General features: G+C 39.4%; 1 protein-coding gene across 1 annotated transcript in view; it reads right to left on the minus strand.

Annotated features, from left to right (window-relative positions):
* ksr2 (kinase suppressor of ras 2) overlaps positions 1 to 20,704 on the minus strand; it is an 88,583-nt gene that overhangs the window by 15,508 nt on the left and 52,371 nt on the right. The window contains exons 7-14 of the mRNA XM_070834167.1: positions 11,010 to 11,079; positions 9,657 to 9,740; positions 9,263 to 9,348; positions 6,451 to 6,471; positions 6,070 to 6,179; positions 2,665 to 2,833; positions 2,415 to 2,456; positions 693 to 762 (exon numbers count right to left, since the gene is read on the minus strand). Of these exons, the coding sequence (XP_070690268.1) occupies positions 693 to 762; positions 2,415 to 2,456; positions 2,665 to 2,833; positions 6,070 to 6,179; positions 6,451 to 6,471; positions 9,263 to 9,348; positions 9,657 to 9,740; positions 11,010 to 11,079 (652 nt within the window). The remainder of the gene's footprint in view (positions 1 to 692; positions 763 to 2,414; positions 2,457 to 2,664; positions 2,834 to 6,069; positions 6,180 to 6,450; positions 6,472 to 9,262; positions 9,349 to 9,656; positions 9,741 to 11,009; positions 11,080 to 20,704) is intronic.

The raw sequence follows: 20,704 nt of genomic DNA on the forward strand, positions 1-20,704 counted from the left end.
TATAGGATTGTGGCATGAAGACATCAAATACAGCTTTAAAAGATGCAGCACTAACATGTAGAGCTCCATACCCTATACCTTCATTAAAAAAAAAACAAAAAAACATACTATTTACATTCCCTATGTCTAGGACCTTTTCAAGACAGCGCTGATATTTTGAAAATAAAATTAACAGTGGTATTATTTGCTTTTGATTAAATCATCACAATCTACGGTCCATGTTTCATCATTATTGACCATCCACCTATAGATGGAGGTTCTCATGGCCTGTTTCTTGTGATAGATTGAGACCCTAATCTAATTAACATCTGGGTCGAAAGGCATCTCATCACTCCTCCTCCTCTTCCGGTTGTCTTCCCGTGACCACTGGCTTGCTCAAAGAGCCAGTGAAAATCCAGTTGGCATCCCAAGTGTAGCGTGAACTAAAGGCTATGCTAACATTAGTCTCTCAGTATTCGTCATGTCGGCCCTCGCATTGAAATTGTCACCCAAATATCCGTGCTCCAGTAAGTTTGGCTTGGCCTCTGACCAGCAGCCATGGAGAGAAGCAGAGGAGGGAGGAGGAGACGTGGGAGCATGCAGATGAGAGGAAGAAAACTGAGAGGAGAGACGCGGGCCTGATGAAGATCACAAGTACTATCTTAAATTCCTTAAAGGTAGACACGTGATTTCATTGACTTGAATCTACTCACCCTGGTTCAGACAGAACCGGGTGCAGGATGACCTGCGGTGCTCTGCTTGGTGGGGCTTCGGGAGCAACATCTGGATATATGAGAGTCACAAAATCAACAAATTAGAACAGAGTGGCATTCAGAATTAATTCCTTTTTTAACATTGTTTACAATAATGTAAGTGAAAGATATCAGCTATAGGTTGGATGGATGGACGGCTATAGAGAGACCACATCGAGTAGAGACTGCAAAAACTGTGATTGCTGCTTGGTCTGCCCATGTTTCCTCCTATAGGTTTGACACAGCTACCAAAGCCATCTCCACTTCAAGCCCTCTGCTCAAAGCTATCGTTGCTCTCTGTCATAATGAAAGAAAGAACCTAAATACAGTGATTGCAAGGAACGCTCATATCACAGAGTAAATGAAAGGATTGAACACAGTTACAATGCTAAAAGCCCAGCGCTGACAGTGAGCTAGAATCCAACAATCTCGCTTACATTTTGACATTGTCATTTTTCTGTGGACCTGGTGTGCATTAGACAATGCTCTCTGAGCAAAGGAGTTGGAATAATGGAAACCCTCCACATTTCCATATGTCTTTCCTGAAATATTTTACATGGAAATATCAATCAGTGCAGAGAATGTCCTCATGGTGGTAACGGTGGTATGCTTTGTGGTACTGCATGTCATATCATCTTCAAAAGAGAGACAGCAGGTTGAATTCTCTGCTAGTCTTTGGAGGCACTCTGGTTCAACATAAGATAGGTATGGTCAGCTGTTGTGTTGTATCTACCATTTGCTGCCACGTTTGCTTCCTGTGCTGGCACACTTTTGACAATCTGACACAAAGTGGGAGCCACAAAAAACATTCCCTTTGTGGCATGTTGCATTAGTAGCTGGCACCGTTGCTTCACAGAGACAAAGACATGGTTATGTTTTTCTCTGTAAAGCCTGCATGGATGTTTGCATGGATTTACTCCAAAGACCAGCAAGCCAGGAGGATTGAAGGCTCTAAATTGGCCAGTGGTATGAAGCTGAGCCAGCCTGTGATCAGACAGACAGAGTATTCTTACCTTCTACCAAAGCCATAAGCTGGGATGTGCTTGTGCCCCTTGTGACACCAAAAATAACCACTTGTGTGAATACAATCAATTGATAAATTGTAAATCATACTGTGATTGCCCCTAGGATGCCAGTGTTTTTTGTTTTCTTGTCTCTTTTTAAACAAGAGCCAGAATTTGCAGTAAACTATGAAGTGAATGTGGTATCAAGCTTGTAGACTGATGGGAACAGTAAGTAGTACATAAAGGTAGCTCATGTAATTGAAAGCTGAAAAACGGACAACAATATGTGTGACTACAATAATCAGAACCTGGGTACCACGCTGCATGCAGTATATTTATTTCCAAAAACCTCTCTCCCCCAGATCTCAATAACATCTTTTACTTTCCCTCACCCCACTCCAGGTTTGCTTGGCTGTAATAACTCGCCAAATGAGCAAAGACTGTGGTATCAGTGTGGGCAAAAGCAAAACATCTGGGTACTGACACCTCATTAGGAGAACCAAATGAGACAAGCAATGAGTGGGTGTGGGGTCTCAGAGTCTTAAAGCAGGCCAAAGTGAGGTGATGAAAATCACCAACAACATCAAAAGAAAAATCCAAATCAAGATCCTCCTCCTCTTTACTTTTCCAGAGCTGGATGCTGTGTATTGTGGGTAATGATCAATTATAAGGAACTTACCCGGGAAGATGAACTGTTGTTTGTATTTGAAATAACTGGAGGCTGTGGAAAAGGCAAAAGGAGAGCTGGAGTTTGATCTGAAGTCATGTGAACGGTTTGTTAAGTATTTATGCTCAAATGAGTTCACACACAGATTAAAGGACACAGTTTAGCTTATTTTTCATTACACAACATGAAAAGTTGCAGATTAATTATACTTTATACACGGATCCATATACAGCACTGTATCAGGTCTTGCACATTCTAATACCTGTCAAGTTGAACTGTTTCTGTTGCCGCGCTGACTGTGGGGAGGGATGTAGCGGCGAGGGGGGCGTGGCACTGCTGGGCAGGGGGGGAGCCGGGGAGGATGGGGTGGAGGAGGTGGTGGATGAGGGATTACTGCTGGAGTCTGGTTGGTACGGGACTGGGATGTGATCCTGAGAAGAGACAGAAAAGACAAAGGTCAATAGATTTAAACTTCAATACTGGTGATCTTGCAAGTTTTAGCGTGTTAATCACAAAATGCTTGCACTCTACTTTATTGTTGGCTTCTTTCTGAATCATACCACAAGTTTCAAGATTGATTTTCTACCTTCCAGGCAGTGCTTGGTTTTCATTAATTCCAGTAAAATATGAAAATCAACTTGCAGAGATTTGAAACTTGCCCGACAGAGGTAATCCATCACAAAGAGCAATATGCTGCCTTTATTGTTTTGACAAAGTTATGCTATCATTGTGTGGTTGCCAACAGGAGGTATTTTCAAATCCCCAACTCAGTGGTGCATTCAAGGATGTTCCAACATCCTGCAAAATAAGATTAGCTAAAACTGAATGAGGAAATCTACTTTTTGGCACACTGTCATCATAGTGCTGTTTATTTTACTCAATCAGCTGGCTTTGAGTGTTAAATGGTCATCTTTTCAGACTCATCTCCGGGTCACTTCCAATGAGCTCCTCGGTAATGCTGGTGACATTCGTGCAGTTTTTCAACTGAAGATGTAACTTCTGAAGGATGTCTCTTTGTACTCCGTTTTCAGACCTACAACACAATCTCTGTCTAGACTCCATCCAAATTCAATTCAAATAATGGCTGAACCTAATCATTTCATAATGGAGTCTAATCAACCAAAGGCTGTTTTTTCAGTAATAACTCAAGAATAATCACTTTTTCAATAAGTCTCTATTAATTGTACACACTCTGCCGAAAAAGCATTTTATGAATTACATACTCTGACATTTTAATCCAAAAGACAAACAGTGAGCAAGCATTGGTGGGGGTTTTTTCTGTTCAACAGCCAACTCATATCTCATCTCAGATGACAGAGCATCCTTAAACGCAACAATAATAAGAAGTTTATCCAAGCTCACAATGTGATGATAACATAACTGACAAAAAAATACATAGTTTCAACCTATTGGATTTTCCTCATCGAGCAAGTTTCAAGTCACTGCAAGATGATTTTTGTAGCCCACTGAAATGACTGGAAATCAGTGGTTGCCTCGAAGGTGGGAACCCCTAAGATTTAGGATTATTTCAATGTCATCTGTGGTGTCACATATGTGACACATTTGTGTAGTGTTCATTTATCTTCCATTCCTATGACACAACAAAACATCAGAAATGGCAAAACATTATACTTTGATGTTGATATGACATTATTTATGATATCATTTATGATATTAGACATGATGGCAAAACAGTAGAGAGCTATCTGCTGAGTCACAGAGTCTCTGTTTAAAGATATTCCCATGATCTGGTTAATTCTTTATCAGCATTTTTAAGGAACAAACAAACGCATTTGTTAAGGTCTTATCTTAACATATTCATACACACACACACACACACACACACGTACTTTCTTTCCTAACACTCACATTCGGTTCACAAAATTTCTATCATAGTTTGGGGGTTTGTGATTTCAGACTTTGAATCTGAAGCTTTAGGACCACCAAAAGCTTTGTTATACTTTTTTTTTCCTCGGGTACGTCTCTGCTTTGGTGCCTTCTAATATGTAAGCGTTCACCGCTGAATAATTTTAATAATTTTATATCCCTGACAGTAATGGATTTAAAATATTGACCTGGACTGTGGCAGCTGCGTGTCAATGCAAGGAGTTTTGCCTCAGAGCGTTGGCTATCAGCAGCGTTCTCACAAAGTAACCACTGCTCCTTTTAAATCATAAAACAACTTTTATTTATGCTGACACTACTTTTCTTTAATTTCAAATAATGTTTTATTATTGTAGCTGTTATTCTTATTATTACTTACTTACTTTTTGGAACTGGGTATTTTATTCTTTTTATTTTACATTATCTAAATTGTCTGATTTTATTTGCCTCAGTCCTGATGATCATTATCATCATCATCATCATCTTAGGTGGGATCTAGATGATTTCATTGTTTTTTGGATCTCTTTGCATCAAGACAAATCTGGTTAATCCTTTCTTTCCACTTCAGAAATGGTCCTTTCATTTCCTAAACCATCAAGCAACCCCTCACAGGTTTGAATTTCAAACCCTTGAGGATAAAAGTGTTTTGCTGTTTCAGGTTGCACTTCAATGTTTACTTTGCTGTCACATGCTTGGAAATATCAATATGAAAACATTATAGTTTGATGTTGACATATCATATTTAACATGATGGCAGGGGAAAGCTGTCTGCTGACTCAGATATAAAGATATTCCCATGACCTGGTTAATCCTTTATCAGCACCTTTTAAGGACAGACACTAAAGCATTTACAGTAAAACACTAAAGCATACACATTTGTTAAGGTCTTATTTTCACATGTTCACACACACACACACACACACACGCACACACGCACACACACTTTATTTCTTAACACTCACATTCACTTGACAAACTTTCCATGATAGTTTTTGGGGGTTTGTGATAAACTTTCTGTCTGAATATTTGAATATTTCCTTGAAATTATCACATCATCATTATCATTACAGGCAGGATCTAGGTGTTTTAATTGAGAAATGGTCCTCTCATTTCCTAAACCATCCTGGAAGCCCTCATAGGTTTGAATTTCAAATCCAAACCCTTGATAATAAAAGTGTTTTTGCTGTTTCCGATTGTATTTCAATGTCATCTGGGCTGCGACAAAGCTAGGATACATGTATGCAGGGTTCATTAATCTTCCGTTCCTTTGTCACAACAAAGCATTAGAAAAATAATATCATTATATTTTGATGTTGACATGATATCATAAAAGATATGAGACGTGATGGCAAAACAAGGGAAAGCTGCCTGACAGAGTCTCTGTTTACAAAGATATTCCCCATGATCTGGTTCATCCTGTATCAGTGCTTTTAGACGACAAACACGTCTTTTTTTCACATGCTCACACACATACTTTCTTTCTCAATGCTCAGTTCACTAAATTTCTGTCATTGTTTTACTACCATGGGGATTTGTGATAAACTTTTTTGACTCTGGAACTGAGAAATTGTTAGATGAGCTGCCTGCAAAATTTTCAGTGTATGAAAACAAATTCATCTGTGCTAACATCAATACTGCTGAAGATATTTTCGTCCGATTTCATGATCCCCTGGGAGACACACGATGACGCATAACCATTTTCCACTCCCAAAAATGAGAGAAGTGTGATATGTAGGACAGGTTACACACAGATTGTAATATGCGGTTTATTTTCTACACATACCTTGTTGATTTTGTTGGTTTTGGGGAGCGTCTGACTGATGTGCAGGTCTGTGTACCTGAGCGGGTTGTTGATGTCACATGGCACTGATTCGGTTCGTACCAGACGCGCTGCTCCAGAAACAAAGCACAGGGGAACAATGAAGCACTGTGGGAGACCAAAATTAAACAATGCTCGCCTAATAGCCTTAGGAAAATTAGAAGAAACTTTTATCAGGTCCTGCTTTTAATGTGAACAAACTGCCCTTTCTTGAACACCATACATTTGTTATCGCATACAGGCACTTTTAAGTAAAAAAGTTTCCTTAAACAAACTATGTCATTAAGAAACTGTCACTTTCTCTTACTAAAGCAGGGTAGAACAAGTCTAATTAGTGTTCTTTACCTTGAGTTGTTCCTTGGTGGTCTTATTTGGGGGAGAAAGGGAGGGGAGAAAGGCAGAGAAAGGACAAAAGAATCTCAATTCTGATAGCAGATAATGGGAATTTCTTCAGTGCTGTCTGTGTCAGTACAAACAGTGTATAGCACAGTCACAATTGTCAAACTTAAATTGCTTAATTAATCAGCAGATAATCCTCTATCTTCTTAAACCAGCAGTCACTCTTTTTAAATGGGAACTCAACTGAAATTAATTTTTTCTTTATGGCTCTAAGGACTCAGACACATTCATATATATCAGTGGTTCTCAATCTTTATTGGGCCAGCGCCCCCCTATACATTATTTATGTCCCTTACCGTCCCCCATGAAAAATACTGTAGGCTAATCATATTCGCTGAAATTAATATTGATTATTATTCACTGTTGTATCATTAGAAAGCATGTCGGTGAATGCCAAACATCAGATTTGTTTTAACTGGACGGCTGGAATATCATTATCATTAGTTTACCAGGGAGCAAAAAAGCCACATGTATGAAAATCATATTTATGAGTGTTAAACAAATGCAATTATTAGAGATTTGATGTTAATTAGATCTAGTTATTGATCACAAACAGCAGCCAATCAGAAATGTGTGTGTGTGCGTGTGTGTGTGTGTATGTGTATGTGTATGTGGAGGGATGGGAGTGAGCATAATGTATCCTGTTGTCTATGGATACAAATCATTGCCATAATTTCTGGAAAAACTGTATATCAGCAACTGAATACCAAATTTTGACATTTAATCATTACTGAATACTTAATGTTGAAATTTAAATATCACAGAATTTATTTCACTGAAATCTGACGTTCCATCTTTTTTACTTTGTGAAATTCTATTTGCATAGCTTGCAACCAAACCTATGACTCTTGTGAATTTGAAAGTTAGAAAACTAAACTGCTTCAGTTTGAATAGAGGGTTAGGAGACTTTCTAAGGCTTATAAGCACGGAGGATGCTGCATCTCTGCTGTATCACGACTGGGGAAGGAGTGTCCTATCAGACATAATAAGAGCATTCCTGGACTCACAGTATCTCTCCCCCTGCTCCCTGTAATGTAACAAAATTAGCACTGGACCTACAATACTCACTCCTCTACCATCTTATTTGATCCCTTTTATAAAGTAAATGCTTATTTAAAATACAACAATACTTAAAGTAAATAAATAAATGAGTTAAAGGTATACCCATGTGTTGGTGTAATTTGTGTTGATGTGAGATTGTGTGCATGCATGTGTATCTAGTGACTCGCAACGGTGTTGATCAGAAACACATGCATAAAATAAATCAACATGTGCTTGTATTCATCATGCTGTTCTATTATGTGGTTTGCTTTGTAGTGGAAAAACTATAAAATCTAAATGGAAAAAAAAAATGAAATTCTTAATAGTCACCTAAGTTGTACAATTCCAAAAACATTATTTCCAAGATCACTTTAGGCTTCTCATAGTCAGATAGAGAATTCACATGCCATCAGTCTCTTAAGTTCAGACCTAATTTAGTATCTGAGTTTGACCGAGTGTATTTGAGCAGCCATGTATTTGAGTTTTTGACTTGATGGGAATTTTTTGATCTGATATGTGCTAACTGAGCAACTTGGATATAGTTTTTGAACATTAATAATTAGTAATTTTAGTAATCTTAATTTGAGAACCCTAAAATATATGCTGGTATAAAACTTGAAAGTGACTATTCAAAAAGTACAATTCAGAGCAGTTTTCAGTCAAACATTTCAGTGCCAGTGTGTACAGAGACCTCAGGACTGCAGCTAGCCATATGCAGGTTGGGTGCTAGCCAATCTATAAACTTTTTTTCCCGCCCAAAGACAAACTCTGAAATACTAAACTTCAATACAGCGCGCTGCCAACAATACCAGTGTCTTGGTTCTCATGTCGTACCCACATCTTTCTGTCTGGCGCTTTGCCTCTGTTGTCTCTTTTTACCGGAGGCTGTGCGTATAAATAAACAAACACCTAAACACCATCTCAGGTGGGATCAGGGCAGCTGATGGTGGTGATGTGACCTGATGTGACTTGATAATTGTAATCAGTTACTCATATTTAGTAAATTTGTCATTGAATTACCTTCGTCACTAATCTTAGCCCTGACAAAAGTGCTCCAAAGCCTCCACAACCATACATCAGTTTTTACATTAGCACATCCAGGGAATCGGAAATGTGCCAAAAGTGAGATAACAAGCGTATATTTCGGACTCGGGATATGGCTAGCTATTAGCTAAGACAAAACATGTAAAGTAGTAACCATTGAAATTATCAGGTTGCCTGTTTCTCTTTATCTGTAGGTGCATCTTGATTGGCAGAAGCTAAACACTTTCCACGAACTCTGGCCCCTGTGCCAAGCTAACACATATCATCATCCAGAAAGAACGCAAGGGAAATTTTTGAGAGCATGATTACATACTCAGTTGAGGGAAAGACACGTTGGCATGATCACACATAAATTTGTCTGGGGTGACAAAACCTAAGGTGAATACACCGTTCAACCCTACATCAAACTCCCAGACTGAAAACAAGCTGACTCACAAAATGTTGAAGAAACAGACTGTGGTATTAGTGACTGTAATTAATATTAATATTAATGAATTTCAAATGGTGATGAAACACAGTCATTCACACAGGAAATGACAACATATATCATTTTAGAAAACATAAAGACACTCAATCCTGTTGCCAGCACGCCAATTCAATCAACTTCATTTATACATACTGCATTTAATATCACACTTGGCTCATGAAAACTGAAATGTTACATAAAAAATACCTTTGAGGGATTCTCGTCCGCCTCGCTGTATGATCAGTAAATGGCAAGGTGGGGCTTCTTTGGTGCATTTGTTGTGGCACTTCAGCCTGAGCGCATGCAAAATGACAGGGAATTTGATTAGTGTTTGGTTTGTTGTTGTTGTTGTTGTTGATATTTTAGCTTGTTTGCACAGCAATGAAGCCTATGCAAAGGCTAAAGCATTAATGCATTAAAACAGACAAGAGATGAAAATTGCTACTTTAACACAAGGGTTCATAAACATGTCACCTTGACAAACAATCACAAAAACAAAGTAAACAAAAAAAGCAAGATGACACAGATGATAATTTCATAAAATATGCAAGAGATATCAGTAACACAAATCACCACTTAAAAACAAAACAAAAAAACCTACTTGCAGTTTTTACATTTCAGTCCAAACAACATTCCCTTTCCACATACTATGCATGTCTGGGACATCCAATACTTTGTGGAAAACCTGCAGGCAAAAGAAGAGAGAGTGAGAAAAGAAAAAAAAAAAAAGTCAGGACATCACTTTCAGCTTGTTGCACATCTATATGACACATACGAGCTGTGGATTACCGTGAGGAGAATACAGCTTCTGACCTTTTGCCTCTAATAACGTTCTCCCATTCTGACAGACAGCTAAAGAAGGCAAAGAAGGCCTCGCGTTCCCTGTGTAAACGCTCTGCAAGGATAATAGATGCCTGAAGTATCTACTTCTGTAAATTGTTTACCTTCCTAATCTCCTTCACCCGCTGATTTAATTTGGGCCCATTTCATTTTCATTTTATAGTAATGCTGTGTGAATAAACCTCTCAAGCAGTTGGTCCATAGCGCAGGACAGAAGGCCACAGGGTGTACATCAATGCAACAATCAGCCTGAGTGATGGGAGGTCAGAGGCCTGTGCCACTCTTTAAGCGTCCAACACTTCTCAAACAAACAATGTGCTCTGCAGTAGCAACCAATTCCCTATTCAGATTGATTGAGCACCTAAGTGACTATCGGCTGTATTTACAGATGCAATGTCTGGGTGCCAGCAGTGCCGCTGGCTGGCTAATGGCAGGTGACTAATGTAGTTTGACAGAATCCAAATCTCTTTATTAGGTCCCACCTTCGCCTCAATCAAGAGGCACGACTAAATCCAACCCCTGATGGATTTTTTACTGGACTCTGTCAAATATGAATTATGATGTGATTTTTAAGGGCCAATTTTGCATGAAGAAATGTTCTTACAGCACAGCGGAGGTCCTAAAGCCATAGTGGTGCATCGTGTGCCTTAACAGCCCAACATTGCAATCAAAGGCACATGTAAAATATGTAAATTGGCACATCAAGGAGGTTGTTGGATGGAATAATGGCATTTCTCTTAAAACCGACCTTAATCTTCAAATAAAAGCTCAATAAATTACATTTGTGCTGAGTTTGACTGCGTATGACGAGACTTAGAGCTTCTCTTTCCACCTCGCTGACTTTCAGCAGGCAGTACACCCACATTCTGGAGGCTGCTAAGATCCCACAGCAAATATGGCATTGTTTTACATTTTAGATCACTAGCTGGAGTCAAGCAGAGTGAAACAGTAAGAGAGAAAGGCAGCCAAAGACAGAAAGAGAACCAAGATCAGTTACGCAAGAGGCCCCTTTTAATTGGACTGGCATATGATGTGCATGCACATAGGCAGACTCTCACACACACACACACACACACACACACACTCTCACCCACACACTTTCATTCTGGCCTACCTGTGTTTTATTGAGTTTCCCAGATCTCTTCGGGGAATCTGTGGGGACCAGCGAGGCACTGAGAGAGTGTCTGGAGAGGAAGAGATGGTAGGTCGTTATTTTTGTCACATTTTTATATAAATTGTCATAGTGACAGAAGTCTTTCAGACTTGCCTAAATGTGTTACATTAAAGCACATATAGCATTTTAGAGAATGGACTGATTTTGTAGCAGCAAACTGACTTTATCAGCTTGCATATCATGCATACAGTTAGTAATGACTCATAACTGTAAATAAGATGTCCTAGATAGATAGATAGATAGATAGATAGATAGATAGATAGATCCTCATTATTCACACACACAAACTCACACACACGTACACAAATTGCATTGTAATGACAACCCATCTGCCAAAGCATTTACATCAGTCAACAAAGACTATATGAGGTAAAATACAATTAAAGGCATCTCTTTTTAGTGCACTCTCCATGGGCTGAAAACAGAATCAGAATCAAGGTCCTGTCTGAACCAACTGTTTGAATTATTTGTATGTTTAGACACAGATATCTCATACTCAGCTACTTTTGTGTTACCTGTATTTCATTGTGAGGCACTCTCCCCTAAAAAGGTTTTCACAACAAAAACCTTTCGCTTGGTCCATTAGTGTGATGACTGAGTAGTCGATACATTTATGCACCACCTTTTAGTACCAGATGAGAATGGCAGCCTACACAGCATTGCCTGTGAAGGGGGCTGGATGTGGTAGATATGCATTGAGATGATAGCGCACTCTATGATGTGGAAGCTGCCAATCATTCTATAACAAAAGAACGGAAAAGTTGAAAAATGCTGATAAAGTCATAGGCCGTACCACTCGGCAGAAATCCCACATGTTTCAGGCTGATAGGCTGATTGTGCTCTGTTAGACTTTTGGCAATTAAGAAAAGAACATGTACTATACAGCCAACCTAAACAATACATGGAATGGGAGGAGGTATCAATATATTTATATCAACCACATTTTCACCACACCATCACCACCATAGGATGTGCATCTCCATCTCTGAGACCGACTCGATACAATGCCAATGATCTGATACATGAAAGATGCATATATATAGTTACTACCAATTAAGACAATGCAATTCAACATGATACGATGCAATTCAACACAATGCAAAAGAATATGTTGCAATTCGATATGATACAGAGTGTTTTATGTTACTTCTTTGGTTCTTCTTCTGCAAACAGTAAATCACAAATGAACTGAAAAAAGTAAAATTTTTACTCAATATACAGTATTTGTTCCTCTAGCGGGCGGCTGCAGCTCGGTCAGCTGACATTGTTTCATTTTGTGTTCTAAAAACAGGCCTTTTCACGTGTCTTTTGTCAGGAAAAAAAAAATTGAAAAGTAGGTTGATTCAAAAAGTATCTATATCTGAGACCTTACCATTTCATTTGCTGCTGATTAGAATATTCAATCATAAACTATGCCAGAGAAATACGGCAGAGATTGGAAAATTTTCCAACCAACCAATTTGCATTATACCGATGCAATGATTTTAGAAATAGTGCATCACAAGTTCATCCAAAATTCTACAAGATCCCTACTTTTTTACTCATTACAATCACTCATGACCTTCAGTGAATCTTACCATCCCAAGTGATGGTACCACACATAACACTGCTACCCAGAAGCACTCCACATAAATAGTTAGGGATACATTTTATACAAAGGGCATCAACAGAACGACCATCTGCCACCTTTCATGAAAAGCAATAGTCTTGAATTCATGAGTGGCATCTGCTTGAAAAGTGTCAGTGAACAAATTGATCAAACAGTGAAGCTGCTGAGTCAGTATAGATACTTTGTAACAAAATATGAACGTTTATTTAAATGCCAAGCTTTTACTTTTTTTTGATTGATTCAATTTCGTGAGCATTTTGTGGTTTCAGAGTGATCCACCTTAATTCAGCTATCTGCCATCCGGCCATCCATGACGGATACCAGATAGCATATACACATATACACAGCGGAGTGCTGTATATATGTGTGTACGTTAGTGATGTGTGAGTCAGGGTGAACAATACCTATACCCATCTGTTATGAGAGCCAATCAACACTGCCAGACCCGCAAGAATATGCCAATAATCAACCATCTAAACACATGACACACAAACCAGCAATTTTGTAGTAGCACAGTCAAGAAAAGAGACAAGGATTGAGCACCACGGCTCTCCAAGGTGTGTGTGTTTAAGAGAGAGACAGAGAGAGGGGACGAGAAGGAGGAAGTCAGGCTATTGCATGCAATGTTTCTGTAAGTTATTAATAACTTAAGCTACTCAGACAGCCGCTATGTCACTCTTTGAACTGCCCCCCTAAAAGTAGAACTCAGTGTTTGTGCGTTGTTCAATAAAGAGATTTCCTTTCGGGGGAAAAAAGTCTAGATCACACACTCTTATTGCGATTATGTAATTTGCACATACTTTCTCTCCCTCCCTGATGATGCTGTCTGTTCTAACGACAACTTCAACAGTAAAAACTAAGCGAGATAAGAAATCTTTGTATAATTCAAATTTTTCATCTGCTGAAGGCCTCAATCAGTCCTATCAATTGATTACAGGGCTGCAAGTCGTTGACAGTGCTAATCTCATGGCCCTGGTGCTGTATAGCATTTCCTAGTTCCTGAAACACCCTTCCTCCCTCCTCCTCCTCCTCCTCCAGTCTCCCCAGGGGCCTGGTGTCTTTTCTCCGCACTCCGATGCATCGCTCAATTACACTCAATCAATCTGATAACTCAATACAGAGGGGAAACTGACATCATCTGCTTCTTGTCGGCCTTGTTGGCGACTGGCAGATGACTGGACTTATCAGCAGTGTGGTCACGGCTATTCATCATTGTGTGTGTATACTGTTGACGTCTGTCTTCCACAACGATCCATGATCCTACCATCACTCAAAGAACAGGGGAGAGTAGGTTTATGTCACACATGCTTACATACACGGCGCATATTAAATAGCTTTTAAATGATTTGCAGAGGTTAAATCAGAGATTAGGTCAGAGCTTAGTAGTAAGTAAATAAATTCTAATTGAGGTATTCATCTGTTTTGTTTTATTCAAGCATACTGATGTGGATTTTTATGTCTGTCCTTTAAGGTTATTTCTCGAATAGTGTTTATGGGCAGTGGCGGAGTCCGCCAAACTCTTGTTGGATTCAGATTGCATATGTAACATGAGGGATTCACAGGAAAAGTGCATTCATGTAATCCAGCAGAATTTCATGTCATTGACATCAGTGACTCTTAAGGATGCACGATCTGAGTGATGAAAGAATGATATCAGCCGCACTATTTACTGTTTGCTCTCTTAACATCGTGTCAGGGCTGTAATGCAAACAAAACAGCCTACTGCCACTGTTATACATTAAAAGTGTTCTAACGACAAAAAAAACTGGGGGGGGGGGGTTATTGTGAAGCAGTCACAAGAAATGCAAAGCGTTTGTCGCTGCAATTAATACTGACCATAACCATGGTCATTCATCAAAAATGCCCCAACAAAACAAGAGAAATGTCATTTAGGCATGAGTTAATCAGTAGATCATTTTTAATTTTTGGAGGAGAGTAATGGAACAAAAAAAAATTGTAGCTACAGTGAATTGATGAAGAGCTGCAGGCGACACCTCCAACTTCTCAATAAGGTCATTAACTTTTACTGTGTGTTTCTGTTGTATGGAAGACTACACACAGCATGTGCATGAGCATTAAATCAGATTGCAACAATATCATATCAAAAATACTTGTAATGTGAAAATGTAATTGCAGCATTAATACGAGTCAATAAAGGCATGTGCACTGGGAAGCACATGCTCACAAACAGGTGTTGTGTAAATATCCAGTCATGTTAACGAGGCAAAAATACCGAAACTTGAGCCCATGCAATAAAAGCACACCAAGTCAAACAAGGCTGTACGTATGTATGCATGCACACGTTTGTATGTGCGTGTGTAACAGATGGGCCTGCAGGAGCAGAGAAACCCCAAGGCGCCAGACAACAGTGTCCTACTCCATCTTCTGTAATTGGCCTCAGCATTATTAAGACGAGGCCTTCCTTCCCCCCTCCTCCATTGGCCAGTCGCATGACACACAGCGAGCCATGAGGTTGGGTATGCTGTGTGTGTGTGTGTGTGTGTTTATGTGTGTGGTTTAAAGAGAGAAATGTAACTACACTGAAAGATGAAGGGCTATATGTTTCTCTCTGCGTGTGGGTTAAACAGAGGGGGGCGGGTGTGTGCATGTGTGCACAGATAAAGAGACTACTTGAGTCTAGGAGTCTATTTGCCAAATATAGTTCAGTTGATGTTAGACTGAGATGCCTCTCCAAGTGACTGACTGAGCGCTACACGCTGCTATTCCCCATGGAGGATAATTTTTTGCTGTGGGTAAAAAAGAAAAGCAAGGAGCATGTGACAATTTATACAACACAAGAGACATGCAACATGGGGAAAAAACACCAAGTCAATGTCACCAAGTCACCTCACCCACACCTAATCTTCTCATTATCAGAATCATCAAGGTCCTGCAGCTCAATGGGCAGAGTGGAGGACATTGGCACTTTGGATAAAAGCTTTAATCAAATGGTTGAATGCAATCAGTGGTATAACTGGCACTGTATCATCAAGATTCAATGGCTTAAGATAAGAATATCAAACAAATTCAGCACAAAATAACACTAGAATGCAACATGATGAGCAGCCTGTTAAACGAGATAAGAGTGACATTATGGTAAATACAGTGGACTGTGCAGAGCAGCAGACGAAGTGAACAGGACTGTAAAAAATGTGTGGGTGTTTGCTGCACAATGTGCTGCATTATAGCACATGAGTGTTGTATGAGCGATATGTTACAGGCTGTTGCTCGCCATATTCTCATTATTCTCATTTAATGAGACTTTCTACAAGGTGGAAGTACTAAACTGAGCATGTATTTGGAGCGGCAGCAATAAATGAATTAAAAGAAGGGTGGAAATAGATAAACAAGATTTATAAATCCAAGTGTGAGCAAAAAAAAAAACTCCACCGATGAACAAGAGACAAAGCGAGGTTGCTCAGTTGCTATGGCAACAGCAACACGCCGATCAGCCTTTTTGCACAATATTGTGCTGTCATCTTTGACGAGCAAGCACACACACACACACGCATGCACTTATACAAATAACCCACATACGCACACATTGTGATTAACAGACAATAGCAATCACAGTGCTGGAAAAATAGCAATTATCTTGGATGTAACAAGTATCTCCACACAGCCATATAGATAGTGGGAGTCTTTTAAGACTGGTGGTTTAAAGTGTGCCAGTGAGACAAAGGGAGGAGGGATGGCAGAACAGATGATGCCTGGAGGCCTTATGGCTTGGTAGTGACTTCCTCAGTTGGAGAACTCAAGTGGCTTGGAGCACACAGACGAAAAAACTGACCGACAGACAGAGCAGGTTTTGGTGCTGAGGCCAATGTAACACTACGGAAGGCATAACGTACCCTCTGGTTGCCACATCACAGGTCCATAACTCCTCGGACAACACTGATTATGAACAGCCAATTGTTTTAGTAAATACACAAATTTGCTGTCTCATTAGAGCTGGCTCCTTCTCGACAGCTAACACTCATGTCAAAACTGAGAAAACGGCTATATAAAGATCCCAAAAGTTGACTAGAAGAATGCTTCAGTGGTGCTGACAGATGGGAAGCTCAAAAACGCATGTAGCATTCACTACATCCTGACCAAAGAGAGCTGTCTTCCACAGCACAAATATGAGAGTGAAGACATCTGATTCGTACTCTGTACCTTAATTCTGTAGCAAGTTGAATGTTCTTCACATCTGATGTTTTGTTACACTACTCGGCTGGCTATTGGGCTATTAAAACAGTTTAAGATTTGCAGTGGTGTCAAATTCTAATTCTAAAGAAAGACTAATTAATTCATTCAAATTGTTTCTAGTAGCACAGTGTGTAAAATTCACAGTGAGATCTTTCGCCCAGAAACAACTTTTCAGTGTAGATGCAGTAGCAGCACAGTGTTCAGTGTTCTTTGACTTGTGGCACTGTATTAACATCTGCCCTACATTTCCAGGAACCAACATAGTAACTATTGACCAATCCACCTCTTCATTGACTGCTGTTTATAACCTCCTCTGCAGGGTTTCATTAGCTGGAGTGAGACGAGAACTTGATGCGAGAGCTCAGTGCCAGAGAGACGGTCAATTAAGTCCCACCTGTAAACCATTTACGACCTGGAAAATTTTTCTTAAGTGGTGACCTGATGCTGTGGAGGAAGAGTAAACAAAACATAGTAACACGTTTTTTTAGCCATCCCGGTCCTCCTATTAATTTAATCTGTCAGAAAATACGGAACAAAATACAGAGAAAATACATTATTTTATTGAGTTTCATGGAGCATTTAAGAGCTACTGTTCCATTTTTGTGGCCCAATGTATAGCTGAAAAGTTGACTTTGTTGCCCTTTGTTTATTGGCTCACACAGCCCAATTCCAAGTGAGCAAAAGATTATAAATATGTGGTGTATAGAGCTATTTGGAGTTTTCTTTTTGAGTCAAAACAAACGCAGGTCAAAAGGTGAGATTTATCTGTTCTATTCAGTCTACTAGTCAAAAATACAAGAAAGACGAATACGCTTGGCTGCCCAAGCATGAGTCAACATAATACATCTCTCCATGCCTTTAAACTGATGGCTGAATGACAGCTATTCTCAAAAGGGTCTTCGTTTCCTCACCCACTTTTAAATGTGTAGTCATTATTTATTTGCCGATTCTCAAAGGACCTCCATTGTGGTGCCACACTTGGTTGCTAGGAGATCTATGACACAACTGCGAAGAGTTTATGCGAGATTAGGGTGAGCGGGTGACATCATTAAAACACATGTAGAAATAAACAGAGTGAGTTGTTCATAAAGCGTATGAAGAACATTTAAGCCGTTTATATCCAGAGGCACACACTCACAGACTCCCACACTCTCTCTATCTCACCGTGCATCTAACAAACACACACACACACACACACTAGTACACACACATCAGTTTTGCAGCAGGTGTGTGTAGGTCGCGTCCCAGGGCTGGTGCTGGACCTCCAAGTGGACACAAGTCATCATCACAAGGCAAACAGCCTGAGGCACTAGAGGTGAGCTGTCTGTAGCAAATGTCCCTCTATGGCCACCATAACTTTTCACATTGGACAAACAATGATTTATCATGACACCCGGAGCAAGAGCAAAAACTGAATATTTATTATTCAACTTGACCATGAGGGTAAATAACAAAACAACCACCGGACTCTCCTTGCTTGCAAAAAAACTGTGAAACTGTGTTGTAAACATCACATCACGAGAAAATGAACATGTAAGTAGACACCAATGCAGTATTGGCATGACAACTTGTTTATGCATGTCCGTCAAAGGCTTTACTGAAAAAAAGATTTCTATTGTACTTTTGCTATTCATTAGGTTAGAAGGACTTTTTTCCCCACACTGCTTTTTATCAGCATGTAATGAGAGTAAATACAGGAAGATAAAGATGTAAACATGAAAAATCCTGAACTTCCTCACATGTTTGTTATTTTGGCTGATGAGATATGAGATATGCTGTTATGTGAGATCACAGGACTATATCTACTAATAAACCCATTTTTTCAGGGCAGAAATGTTGGCATGTTATAGCAGGAAAGCACAGGTGTAACTAATAACATAAATAATGAGTGCTTTTGGTATTGAGCCTGCTGGCTCACTGGCACGACTTGCTGGGACACTTACTGGAACTTAGCCGTTGTGAACCAAATTTGTTTCACCTGCTGTTTTTCTGCTATGAGAAGTTAAAATGTCTGCCATAAAAAACTACATCTATTACAGTAACTACCTGTGCGCTGACAGGAGAGTCGATGGCTGTGTCTCTGTGTCTTCCCATTGTGGTATTCATGACTTTGGAGGTGAAGATTTTCTGAAAGCTCCAATTTCACGAGTTTTGACATTTTGTTGGCGCTTTCCGAAATGAAGGGCGGATATGGAAATGAATTAATCAGTGGGTGGTAAGTTAATATATTAGAATTCATAGAGAGTTTTGCTAATGTCATTTTATGTCTGAGGAAAATGTTGATATTCCCAACGGCCTCACATTTCCTGCATTAACATTACATTACCAGCTCCACAGCTAGCTTTAGCTTTGGTAGCTTCTAAATGCAGACAGTTGCCTAACAGCATTTGCCCAAAAAGAAAATACACACACAGCACAACTTCCCAGGCCATAATGATTCCTACAGTAATCTTAATTTATTGTGTTTTATACAGGGAGTAGTGGATTAGTGATTTGAGACAAGCTCACTCTGTGCACGCCCACACAGCACTGAGAAGAAGTCTAATCATCCAAACTAATTGAAATCACCTGTGTGGGTTTACCACCGTTTGAAGAAATGTTCTCAACCAGGACTGGACTGCTAATTAATTTGACAATATTGATGTTTTTTTAATCAGAGTTTGGCAAGTGTTCAAACTCCAACATGATAACTCTACAACTAATTATTCCCTTTGATGTTTATGAGAAGTTGTGTGTTGAATGCAGTGGCTGAGTAATATTCAGCATTTTTATTTTTTTTTTTACTGCCAATAAATCCCTTGGTCATTACCTGACCTTACTGGTTATCATTGTAAGCATGATTTGAAGCTCCTCCTAACATCAACAAAGGTTTTCACCCAAAGCAAGTCGTGGAAAGAAAACAAACTGACTGCACGGCTCTGACGTTTCAGCTCGGACACTGACTCACTCATCTCGAGCAGACAGTGTTTGGTCACCTCAGTCAAACTTGTGGATCTTCGTTGGGTTTTGATTCAGACGGCAAGAGAGACGAGCGATGCCTTTGACGTATAAGGTGGCAGTGATACCATAATCCCAAACATAGATCCTTGACGGATGTTTAGTCTGTCTTAGTGGTTGCACACAAACGCTCGATCACATGATCACACAAGCATTCACACACAATCACACAAGCATGCCTAAAAAAAGAATCGGAGAGCCCCAGGGCAATTGAAAAGATCCACAGATAAAGAAAACGTTTCAGTTTTTCTTTACACAGTTTTTTTTCCCTCTTTTGTTCCTCTATTATTATTATTTTGTTCCTCTATATTTGTGTTATTGAGTTCTACTTTTGTTTCGTACAAACCTTATATCAACTATATAGTATAGTATACTAACAGTTATGCAGATTAACAACATAAAATATATCAAAATATATTTTTGTCACTTGTGGATTGAGAAAGTAGGGTACAGTATATCTGAAAAAATAAATAAAATTTACAGCTCTAAAGGACTGAAGAACTACAAGTTAAACAGTTTAGAATTAAATACTGAAGCTTCAATAAAGCTGATGATAAAAGAGGAATTAGATCACCATTTAACAGATAAATTATATTTCTCTCATGGGTAAATTCCTCTCAGAGTCAGTGCTGCTGCAGAGACACGTCACCCTCAGCATTTAGAGCTGTAACTGACACCAGCACAAATGAAGTCTTCAGCAGTTAAACCTGTATTAAGAAAACTGTGATGCATACCCTTGGGGGGGGCGCTAACTCATATTGAGGTGAGAAGTCAGAGGTGATATTATTTCTGAACGTGCATGCCCAGTGACTCCTCCCTGACAGCCCGAAGGACCTTA

The sequence above is a fragment of the Pempheris klunzingeri genome, chromosome 7, assembly GCF_042242105.1.
Source record: "Pempheris klunzingeri isolate RE-2024b chromosome 7, fPemKlu1.hap1, whole genome shotgun sequence".
In the NCBI taxonomy this organism is placed as follows: Eukaryota; Metazoa; Chordata; class Actinopteri; order Acropomatiformes; family Pempheridae; genus Pempheris; species Pempheris klunzingeri.